The 12,361-nt window shown below is 44.7% G+C and overlaps 1 protein-coding gene across 6 annotated transcripts in view; it reads right to left on the bottom strand.

Annotated features, from left to right (window-relative positions):
• The window catches only part of LOC102383613 (ubiquitin-conjugating enzyme E2 variant 3), a 100,824-nt gene that overhangs the window by 33,977 nt on the left and 54,486 nt on the right, over positions 1 to 12,361 (bottom strand). For all 6 annotated transcript variants that reach the window (XM_025202142.1, XM_025202140.1, XM_025202143.1 and 3 more), the window contains one exon: positions 3,765 to 3,831. In XM_025202142.1, coding sequence (XP_025057927.1) covers positions 3,765 to 3,831 — 67 coding nt within the window. The remainder of the gene's footprint in view (positions 1 to 3,764; positions 3,832 to 12,361) is intronic.

Here is a 12,361-nt window from a genome sequence, read left to right on the forward strand (position 1 = left end):
CCACTGCATATGCCTCCCTGGATTTGTGTGGGGCAAGGGTGGGCTGTGCCAGCCTCTTCCCAATATGGGTCTGGGCCAGGGTGGGCAGGGATGGGGGAGGTTTGCATGAGGCAAGCAGCGGCAGCGCCAGGTGGGGTGGCTACAGGAGGACTATGGGGAGTTTTGGGGTGGCTACAACTCCCCCCTCCTCCCCCCAAGTTCCTCTTAGTGCCGCCCCTGCTTGGGGCACTCTGCTCTGCTGTCTTTCCCTCAAAAACCCTGCACCAGCCACTCAAGGGACCCCCGCCCCCAGCCACTCAAGGGAAAGGCAGCAGAGCACAGTGGCTTGAGCAGGGGCAGTGCTAAGGAGAGTTGGGGGGCTATAGCCACCGCAAAATCCCCTGTAGCCCCTCCATAGCCACCCCTCTCAGTGCTGCTGCTGCACACAGCTGAGCCCACCCTGCTCCTCCTGCCCCAGCCCAGCCCCTCCCCTGACAGAAGAGGCCAGGCACCCCTGGCCCCAAGGCCACAGCAGGCAGCCTGCCCTCGCCCCGCACACAAATCCAGAGGGGCATCCCCTGGGGGTGCGCACAGCAGTGGGACAGTGCCCACGCTCACCGTGCCCCCTTCCCAGCCCCCCATTCTCTCTGGACGAGCCACTTGCAGCGCCAACCTGCTCCTGGCCTCGGGAGCACATTCACTGCCCTGGCTGAGCAGTGCCTGCCCCTACCCCATTCCCTCCCTCACTGTGGGGGCCTCAATCTGCCAGTAAGTGTCACTAAATGAGAAGCTGGTATTACCAAGCGAGTGAGAGCTCATAATGCCATAATGACCTAGATCATGAAATGATTTTTCCAAAACATTTTACCACACATCAAAGTGCTCTTAAAATGTATTAATCTAAGTCATTAAAATCACTACCTTAAAAAAATAACAACAAATCTCTCTGGCATCAAATTTACTGGCAGATAATATAAGTTTGCATGCTAATATGGAAAACGTGCCATACGGAGGATTCTGTTCAACATAATACAAATTAAGATAGACCCGATATTAAACAGATTTAGCTAAAATTGGAAGTAGACTAGTCACCACACTTACAGAGGACTGAATTAATTTGCAAGCTAATTTTCTTCCAACTTTTAAGAAACATTAAAGCTATTGCAGGCATTTCTTATAAGAAATAGAGACTTGTATACTATCCACTTGTGGGTCAGTGAGAAGAAGAGTAGTGGTGCTGGTTCATGTCCATTTAGAAAAATATTAACAGAATATTCTCTCACTTGAGTAGTTAATTGACTGGGCAATACTGTATTTGCTCCAATATAAGATGACCCTGAATATAAAACAAATCCCCAATAATTAGATTCTATCTCTGGAAAAATGTATAAATGTATTAATAAATTTGTCTTGTATTGGAGTTATAATTTTCCAGATACAGAATCTAATTGTTAGAGGTTTCCCTTGAATTTGTCCCCTTCCCTGTGACAGAAGGGAAAATAAAACTGAGGAGGGTGGGGAGTCAGGAAGCCTCCTTGTCCTCTGCTCTCCCCAATTTCTTCCCCCTACAGCCACTTCCCCCTTACCCTTATAGTCAGACCCTGTTCTCCCCAAGCATGTGGAAGTGAAAGGCAAATTTGAAAGCACTGACTTTGAAATACACATACCTGTAGCAATTTGCATATAGGCAAATTACTACAGGTACACACAGACTTAGTTCATACAGAATTGATGCATTTTACTTTTGCAAACTGTTGCAATTTCTAGCGCATCTACTACATGAGCATACTTTAAAGTAGCACTTCTGTGAAACATGCATGATATTAGTCCAAAACCAAGAGGTTCATGATTTATCATATAGTTCAGGGGTTTTCAACATTTTTTGGTCAGGGTACCCCCGATGGCCAGTCGAGAGGCAAGGAGTCCCTCAGCGGCCAATCAGCAAATGGTGGGGGCTGTGGGGGGAGGTCCCTCTGGCACAGTGTGCCACAACCAACCCAGAAGTGCTGATGCAAAACCAAAGGTGCCAGCAGCAAAGCTAAGTGCCAGCAGCTTCTCCATGCCATTGCCACGTAGCCTCTGGGGCTTTCCAAAGTACCCCCAGGGGTACACATACCCCCAGTTGAAAACCCCTGTTATAGTTCATTGGGCTAGGCCCCACCAGAGTCAATAACATTTCAAGCTACGGTTACCCCACAGGCTAGCACTATTCAGTATGTGCGCATATTCCAGATACCCCACAAATGGTTCCATGTGCTAATTTGCACCCCCACTTATGACTGCAACCAGATATTTTTTTTTTTTTAAATGGGAATTTTTTCATGTCCCAAGTCAAATCACCCAAATCAGTTCCAAATCTGTATGAATCACTCAACAACCACATGTAGCCCTAATACTGGCAAGCATCCTCTACTCCCACCTGGGGCTTCAGATACTTCCAAATCCTTTGGTGGGCATCCTACATGCAGGCCCAAGCCCGGAGGCTTGGCTTTGGATGCCTCCAAGTTTCTCAGCCATATGGCCATAGGAGCAAGCTAGGAAGGAGTCTCCCATTTCCATAAAGTTGGTGTAGCCGAGATCCTCCCACTAGGAAGTTGAAGTGGGAGGCTAACTATGAGGCTCTCATACGGAGTCCTGTCCGCAAGCAGACAAGGTTGCAACCCTCCACCACACAGTGCCATTTTAATTGCATTACTTCGGTCAGGGTACTGCCCCCTGCCACGTTCACGGTTTCCCCTGCCAGTAGGAAAACCACCTTAGTGGTCATGGTATTTCCCCTGCCATGTAAGTACCAGATGTTCTTGTCACAAGTCCTGGGATCTTCTAAAAATTTATAAACAGATAAGCCATGGAAACCCCTGGCCTGGTTCTGCCTTATGGAGGGCAGGGCGACACTAATTACATGCGACAGGCCAAGAGAGGAGGTGACAGAGACTCTCACCTACATAGACATTTGGTGATGCTTGCCAGACATTTAATACTTGTGAAGAAACCTTCACCAAGAATCACTGCAAATGGGAAAGCCGCTGATGAGCTGTGGGAGTGATGAGGAAGTTGAAATACATTCAAGGTATGGTTCATCAAGAGTTGAAAAAAGAGTTGGCACGTAGGGAGACTGAGCACAACAGGCACTATATCTTATTCAGATGGGCTGCACTATTTTTTGTGGTAGGTTCTCATCAGTATGTATGCCTAATATGGGCAATGTGTGTTTACAGGTCTGTTCACTGCTAGCTGCATTTAATCAGCTTCATGGTTGGCTTCCATTAGTGAGGACATGCTGCTTCTGGCACCAATTTAATGATAAACAATGCATTTAATGAGCTTTTCTTCTATGCAAATGAAAGACAAGGGGCCTTTTCCCCTCAATGTTGACTGGGAGAGGAGCGGGGGGGAACCTTGTCTTCTATTTGATTAAATACAGTACCTTGAAGAGACAGGGAAGCATATCTTCTAACATCATAAATATACCATCCCCATAAAAATTAATCTTTTAAATTCAGCAAGATAAGCATTAAACCAACTAAGAACACTATTTTTAGGCATGCTCAAAGCCAAGCAGTTGCATCTTTATTTTAATTAGTACTAAGGGACTTAAGCCTACTCAAACTTTCCCTCAGCTGGTGACTAGGATTGAATCCTCAATTCTAAAGAAATAATTTTCTACCAGCATTATTTCAAAAAAGAAAAAAATCCCAGTCCCACTTCCCAATATACATGGGACACAGGATTCCATTCAGTGATGCTTCCTGTTCTGTCAATAATAAAGTGATAAAACAAATTACCTTGGATTAGGAGGGTGTCCTGGTGGATAGGGAGAGATTCCACTTGGCATGCCTGGCATGTAGGAAGCTAAATAAAACAAGAATTTTACATGTTAATTATATCTTAATAATCCACTACGTGTATATACTTATGCTATGATCAGAATGCTACAAAATACTGTAAAAACAATCAACTGACAGAATAGAAATTTTCATTTTTAAGATCAACTGAGCATTTATAGATCAGATTTGTCAATTAATATTTTAAAGCTGAAGTAGGTAAATGTTATGCAATTTCAACAGTAATAAAATGCAAAGGTTGTTCAGACTGCCTACTGAACGTAACCTGCTACTACAGGCAACAGAGATGAGTAAATCTTAAGCAGCAGGGGCTAGTTGTAGTAAGAAGGTTGTGCCAGAGGCAGGCTGGATTAATTTAAATGGAAGTTTTTTAGTACTGGATGTTAATCACAATTTAAAACAATAAACAGGAAATACTAATGTATACAATGAATGTGAAACTTGTTCAGGAACAATATTATCTTAAGGGACAACTGATTTTCATTATCTGGCTGCTTAATTATTTTCTATCCAATTATTTGAATACACAGTAGTAATATGCCCTAGCAAAGGTTTGTCATAATTTTAAATAGGTTTAATACATTAAATAACATTAAAAAAAATCAAAATAGATCATTTTTTTATTGTTTTTAAACCATTCATTTTTTGTCTACCCAGCCAATACCACTGTGTCAATTTCCTTTAGCCACGACTCAAAACAATCTTGGCAGAGTGAAGAGGGAGTTTTTACAACTTCTGCCAGTTAAAGAAAGGCTGAAGAATTCTTTTTCTTTACATCATTTGTTCTTATTTCATCCAAACAAAGGAAATCTGTGCATGTTAATTTGTCTCTCTTTAAATAGACTCAGGGCAATTCCAAATCATGATGTACATGCAATTTAATTATACCTTCATATCACATGCAAAAAAATAATAAATCACTAATGCTTTCCTACAGCCACACTTACAAGCAATAAGAGGAGTTAATAAAGACTTAATATCTTCAAGTCTAATATATTCTGCAGATAAGTACACTCTTGTAAGTATATGAATGCAATATGACACTAGAAAGTTTGCTACACTTTTTTTTTTTTAAACATCAGTTTTAGGAAAAGATATTATAATAAATAAATCAATTATGAAAATTTTCCATTTGTAACAAATTAGATAGGATCCATAACCAGAAAGAAATGACAAATGACAGGTTAAAGAACATATAATTGTTATTTTATAGAAGTGCACTGATATATTAGTTGCATATCAGATTGGCACCGATAAATGAAAAGTAATATTATCAGCCATCAGTTTTTTTTGGCTGGTGTAGCCAATAATGTCACTGATAAATGCCATGTGCATATGCACAGCTGCAGCATGCACACAGTCAGGAATGCAACTCAGCAGCTTGGAGAGCAGTGTCCAGCCAGTAAGTCGGGGGAGAGGAGAAAGAAGGGACATGACAAGGCAGACTGAGGCCCCCACAGTCAGGAAGAAAGTGGGGCACGGGCAGGTGCTGCCCAGCCAGGCGAGTAAATGAAACCCTGGGAACAGGGTGGAGTCACAGGTGGCTCATCCCGGGGGGAGGGGGGGAAGTGGGGGAGGGGAAGGGAGACTGCCGATGTGGATGGTTAATAATGGGCCATCGGTATTGGTCAAAAAATCTTTATTGGTGCACCCCTATTATTTTATCTATTCTATCTTCAACCTGTCCATTTTAACAGGTTGAAAATAGAATAGACAGCACTGCTAGGAGGGGCCTATGGGGGAGGGGGGCCCCACGGGCTACAGTCCCTCAAAATTCGCCATAACCCCCAACTCCCAGCAGTACTGCTGCCCTGCCCAGGCAGCTACATAGTTAGCAATTTTCTTCCTAACAAACATTACATTATTGCAAGTGCACCTATTTTTTGCTATGAAAGATGCTCTTCTCCTCTCTCACTTTAGCTCAGCTCAAGAATGAGGACGCTATACTTCCATTTTTATTTCCTTTGGTCTGTTATAGTCTGGAATTCTGGCTACATTAATACTGGAGCATGGATAAACATACTTCTATCCTACCCTCACTAGCTTGAAAACACCCACATAATTGAAGATGTAGATAAATATTTACCAATTACTAGGGGTGCACCAATATGGGTTTTTGAGGCCGCTACCGATAGTCAATATTTAAGGATACAGATCTGATATCCAATACACTGCCTGCAACAGGCAAGTCTGGGGTGGTAGGAGGAGGAGTGGGGAGGATGGGGCGCAGATCAAGGCCCCGCCATGAGGGAGGGAGGCAGGGGCTTGGGCAAGCACTACCCAGTCTGGGAGGGCAGGCTGGGGACAAAGGGGTACCTTGTCTGGGGGGCACGCGATGAAGCAGGACTCATCCAGGGGGTGTGGGGGACGGGGAGATGGCTTCCGCCACTGCTGCTGTCACTCATCCAGGAGGGCACAGGGGTGGGGGGTGGTGTGCCCCTGGATCTGCACTGGGTGGAGCGGGCTGGGGTTGTTCCCCATGGAGCCTGGGCAGGGCAGCAGTACTGCTGGGAGTGGGGAGTTATGGGGAATTTCGAGGGACTGCAGCCCCTCCGTAGGCCCCTCCTAGCAGTGCCATCCCACACCCCACCTGGCCCAGGGTCCATTGGGAACTGCCCTGGCCCCAGTCCACCCCATGCAAATCCAGGGCCTGTTCCCGGCGAAGCCTGGGCTAGGCGGGATGGGGGGTGGCGCCACTGGGAGGCAGCTACAGGGGTGCTGCAGCCACCCCAAAATTCACCATAACCCCCTGCTCCCAGTGGTGCCACCCCTTGCCCTGCTGGGAACAGCCCCAGCCCGCCCCGCCCAGCACAGTTTGGGGGCGCACATTTCCCCACCCCCTGTGCCCTTCCAGACGAGTGACAGCAGCAGCAGCGGGAGCCAGATGAGCCGTGCGCAGCGGTCTGCTTCCACTTCCACCTCCCCCTACCCCTGTGTCTGCACCCCCCAGACGAGCCCTGCTCTATCCTGTGCCCCCAGACGAGCTGAGGCTTTGTTACCCGCCCACCCCAACTGGGCAGCATTTGCCCCTACCGCAGCTCCAGCCCCTGCCTCCCTCCCTCACAGCATGACCTTGATCTGCCCCCCACCTCCGATTTATCAGCTGGAGGCAGCTTTCCATGCTGCATGCTGTGTCTTCACTGCTTACGTGGTATGCTGTGGCTGTGTGCAGCACAGGGATTTATCGGCCCAATTATCGGCCACTTAAGGCTGATATCTGATATAGATCATTTTCTTTATATCGGTATCAATCCGATATCAGACCAACGTACTGGTGCACCTCTACCAATTACAGTTGGAATTTCTCCCTACCCATCCAAGGAACAAATACTATATTTTCTCACATATCAGCCCTAGAATATGATACTGCCTTTTTGAAAGGCAGAATGAAGAAAAGAGTTATAGCTACATAGAGCAGGGACAGAGCCTAATTTTCAGCAGACTCACCCTCTCTTTCCTGCTTAACTAAAGCTGAAACCCTACCTGCTACTGAAGACTTGTCTCCATGGGCAGATCTATGATTTTGAAAACAGCTAAAGAGTTTGTGCTAAAAAGACAGATGCAGCACCCGGACCACTTGCTCTGGCTAGTCCAGGACTGCACTGCACACCACACCTGCTCTGGCAGGATCATGATACGAGTGGCATGTGGCATTCACTCCAACCAGTCCATGGCAGTGCAGGTCCCAGACTGGCCAAAGTGAGTACCGCAGGCACTGGATCAGGTACACTGGGGGAGGATTCTGGATTGGTCCCATGTAGGGCTAGCACCAGGGAGCTAGATGATGTTTTCTGCAGGCCACAACCAGCCTACAGGTAAAATCTTTGACACCTCTGAAGTAAAGCAAATCAAACAGTGCAGTTACACAACTGAACAAGTGGGCTTTTCTTAGCTACATGAACATCCTGGTTCTTTCTGTCACAACCCAAAGTTGTGGTTTTTTTGTTTGTGCGCGCTTCGGCATTGCTAAATCATGTTCCCGCCAAATTGCAGCTCTTTTGCACAGTGGAGTGTTCTGCTGCAACAGAGAACCCGCGTGCAGGAGCTTTTCCCGCCAGTTCTGTAGCTTTCTTTGCATAGTGCATTTCTTTTGCATTATAGTAAAGAGAAAGCACGTGGAGTTCGGGAAAGGAGCGTGAGGATCTCTAAGCGCTGCTGATCCATACGAACCCAGCTTTTTCCTTAAGAGGGCAACAGAGGTTTAATTTGTCGAACCCACGGAGCTTCAACAACTCCGCGGGACCTATTTACCGTCCCCTCGGAGCCTTAACGACTCCGAGGCAACTAACCTATAGCCTCTCCCCGTCGCCGATCACAGCCCAGACGTATCCCTATCCTAAGGACCCAATTGTCGAGCCCACGGAGTTTAACAGCTCCGGGGGACCTGGGAACTGAGTAACATTCACGGAGATACAGCTGCTCTGTGGGAACGAATTCTTGAACCCCGCGGAGCCTGAATCACTCCGGGGTCAAGGAACCGAGTTTATTAGAGTCCTCCACCGAGAACTCAAGCGGAGCTGAGCCTGGAAAGCTGACCAGCCTACACCGCGACCACCTTGGGTGTAAGTAAATAATCTTTTCAATCAACCATTACGCCTCTGTGACTGATTCTAGCTAGAGCGTGCCATACCGCACCGCGGTTTTCTCCAGGCCCGTGTACCCGGGCTACCGGCCACAGCCTGTGTACACACAGAAGACGGGCCTGGCTCACCCCCAGCTCGCACATGGCGACCCAAATGGGATTGGGAGAGAGCTCGCATATGGCGACCCAGGCGAGATCGGGAGTCGGCCCGCATACTTTCATGGCTGAGTTGTTATATCACAGCCAGTGTTAGAAACAGAGCAAATACATGAACAATTCTGTTTACAATGAGGTAACAGAAATATAGATTTATTTTCAGATTTACCAGGTGAACAAGATTCAGAAATGTCATTAGACTGAAAAATTTCAAAAGCATGATCCTGTTTACTTGTCACAATATTAGAGATCTTACGCTTTAATAAGGAAAAAATTACTGTTTGGTTTTATATGCATCTCAATCAACTTTCTACCTCAACATTTTCCAGTTATGAAAAAGGGGTAATTTACAGATAGTTACACATTTATTCACATTTTTTAAAGTTTATTCAATTTTTTATAGTCAAAATCCACACCCTGAAAACATTTTGGAGCCCCTCACTTTCTTCCAGCCCTTCACAAAAATGATCTCAGGTGTATAAAGACATTAAAAATACATTTCCATGCTACTAAATACTGTTTCCACCAGGAATGGTTTAAGTACTACTTATTAGAACGTAGAGAACTTTCAGAAACACTGCACTGAATAAGCCATGGTTTGACAAGCTAGGATGAAAGGAGTCTGAAAATAATCTAAATAATGTTAAAATTACCCAACTTTCAAAAATATATCCATCAATATTTCCAGGTTACGTTTAAAACACCCCAAAAAAAGACATCTTTGAAAGTAACTGATCATCTATACAAGTAGAGTGGACCACACCAAAGTGATTAATAAAAAGGTAAAAAACATAGAAAGAAATATTATTTATTTGATAGCTTATTAGGGTAACAGTAGTATGTAGTGCAGTTCAAAATTTTCAAATCTGATTTCTAAGTTACAACTGTCTCTTTAAGCACAGCTAATACTTTACCATAAATCTATCCTGACACCTACTGTTTGTGTTGTTTACAGTCTCAGCTAATATTCTTAATGCTGGTAGAGCAGTGCTACCAAGTGGCGAGGGAGAAATCCAGTCTCTTATCTAGAAGAATAAAGCTGCTTTGCAGAGGGAAACAGAGCAGAGAAAAAGATAGACAACAAGTTGTTGCATCCTGAAAAGCCAATTCCATAACCAGGTTTTTTAATATTTTTAGCAGATCTTATACAGACATCCAGTTTCTCCTGGGAAAAATTGCAGCTCTTCCAGGAGAAACCACAAGCATACAGATTTTTAGGCCTTTTCTGAGTAAAAATGGCCACTCCAGGAAAAAAATAACCTAGGCAAAATCCAGGTTAAATCACTTCCAGGAGTTTCTTCTGGGAATGTCTGTATATGCCAACAACACAGGTTGATCATGAACTGTCTGGGGTTAGCCAATCAGGGATGACCTATGTACTACTTTCATCTGTTGCCAGGCAGACTAAAAAAGCCTGCAGGGAGGTGTTTCCTCCCCATCTCTCACCCCAGCTGGCCAGTGTCAACACCGCAAGCTCTCCACTCTTCAGGGCCTCAGCATTCAAATCTCTGGGTAGGTTTTCCTACCACAAGAACAAACCTGGGAAAATTCTTGGGGGTTATTTTAATATGTGTACGCAGCCTTATTGTGGCACTTGGAAGAAAACAAGAAAGGAAAAAATATACCATATTCACTATTCTTAACCTGAAGTACCTTTACTGAGGTTTTGTATTTATGCAAAATTGTCTATATTTGTACATATGTATTAATTACCACCATAGAAACATTAACAATGTGTTCTTTGATCAACTTAAAGCAGCTCAGTTCGTTCAGGTTTGAGAAATCATCCAACAACTTGTAAATTAAACAATAAAGCTATGTGGCAGAATTGCAGGCTGTTTTAATACAGTGAGGGAATATCCTAAGGGAGCTAAATTATAAACCCCATGGCAACAGTCACAGGGACTAAATTTAAGCCATTGCCACAGTCACAGGGTCTGTTCTGCACGGTGCTGGTCAGGGACAGGCTGGCACCTCTGTCCCAGTCCCTGATGTTGCAGCTGCTGCCCTATGTGTAGTGCAGAATGAGATGCATGACGACTGCTACCACCACAGCTCCTCCACATGTCCCGAAGCAAAGTGGCTTTGGGACACTTCTTGTAGTCTGCCAGGTCCCGGAGCTTGGCAAACTGCATGCTGGGGAGCAGCTGCAGCAATAAGGAGTGGGACAGAGGCTCCATCCAGCATATCCCTGACCAGACATGGCCTCATGGAGCAGTTAGGTAATGAATTATGGGGTGCTGCACTTGTTTGATTGTAGCAGATGGGGTGCTCTGTAGGTAAGAACGTTTTGCTGCAGTTTGGGGTGAAGGAGATATCCCCAATTGTTTATATATATTTTATATATATATAAAATCATGGTTACTTTTTTAATCTGAAAATTGGGGATTTTTTTTTATATATATAAACAATTAGGGATTCTTTTTTAAATAGGAGAAAACCAGGATACCTGGTCATAAGGAAGTATAATTAATGTGGTGCTGGTCTTCAACATGGCAGTGGGTGGCTCCTTCCTGGGAGAACATGTACAAGGACTACTGGACTGCCTGACTGATACTGACAATGAATTCATCAGACACACTGTTCTCTGGGTGAATTTCAGCAACTTGCCCCAGCTCCTTGTAGTTACTTAGCAGTGGGAAAGATGGACCTAGCATCTACCAGAGCAGCTCCTGTCTCTTTGCAAGCCCTAGAAAGAGATGCTCCCTGGACCTGTACACCAGTAGGAGTGGGAGAGCAGGCAGCCCTTGCTCACATACTTCCTTTCAGGCAGGTATCTCCTTCACCCCAAACTGCAGCAAAATGTTCTTACCTACAGAGCACCCCACCTGCTACAATCAAACAAGTGCAGCACCCCACAATTCATTACCTAACTGCTCTGTGAGGCCATGTCTGGTCAGGTCTAGATATCTATCTATAGATATAGATATAAAATCATGGAAAAATGTGTATTTGGGGTTACTTTTTTAATCTGAAAATTGGGGATTTTTTTTTTTTAAATCAAAGAAAGCCCTGCTTATGGTAGAGCTGTGTTAACACAGCCCTCTATTACTGAAAAGCTGCTAACCCCTGTTCAAGCTGATGAAAAATTCAGAGCAAGACTCAAGGGTCTGAATGAAATAAGAGTTCATCATCTCATTTTTTGCACGTTTCTAGCTCCTTTACAACTTCAGTCAGTTTAGGAAATGTTGCATTAGAGAAGAGAAACTCCCAAGAAAGACAGAAGAAGAAGAAAGAAAATTGTGTCATAGAAGTACATGAAGAGGTCCATTAGTTAGGAAATTTTCCTGTAGAAAACAAACCCATGGACCTGGAAGCTAATAGGACTCCTATAACATTGTATGCTCCAAGTCAAAATACACAAGGATTCTTCCTCTGTTGACTTTGGGTGAGGACTCATGTACAGTTGGAGCCATTTCAAAAGAGGAACATTTCAAAAGGGCTGGAGCTGATACACTTTAAGTACCATGTGGGAATACCTGAAGATGATGCAAACGTAGCAAAAATATTTCAGTTTCAAACCTGGATAAAGCAGGGTTAAAGTGAAGTTAGAGTTTTTGCTGCCTATGTATCATTCTTATCTTGTTCACACATAAAGAACAGAATCAGTGTTGCCAGGTCCCCAGTTTTCCTACCAAATCGGACTACTTTGAAAACGTGGCTGCAGTTCTTCTTTTTCAGCGACATTCCCCAGCTTAATTGAGCTCTTCTAAGCCCTTCTGCTAGCCAGCTGCTGGCTTGCTGCTGTTGCAGCCATCCCTCCAGTCATCCTGGGTCCCTAGACTCAACTCTCCCACGC

Source organism: Alligator sinensis, unplaced genomic scaffold (genome assembly GCF_000455745.1).
Source record: "Alligator sinensis unplaced genomic scaffold, ASM45574v1 scaffold983_1, whole genome shotgun sequence".
Taxonomy (NCBI): domain Eukaryota; kingdom Metazoa; phylum Chordata; order Crocodylia; family Alligatoridae; genus Alligator; species Alligator sinensis.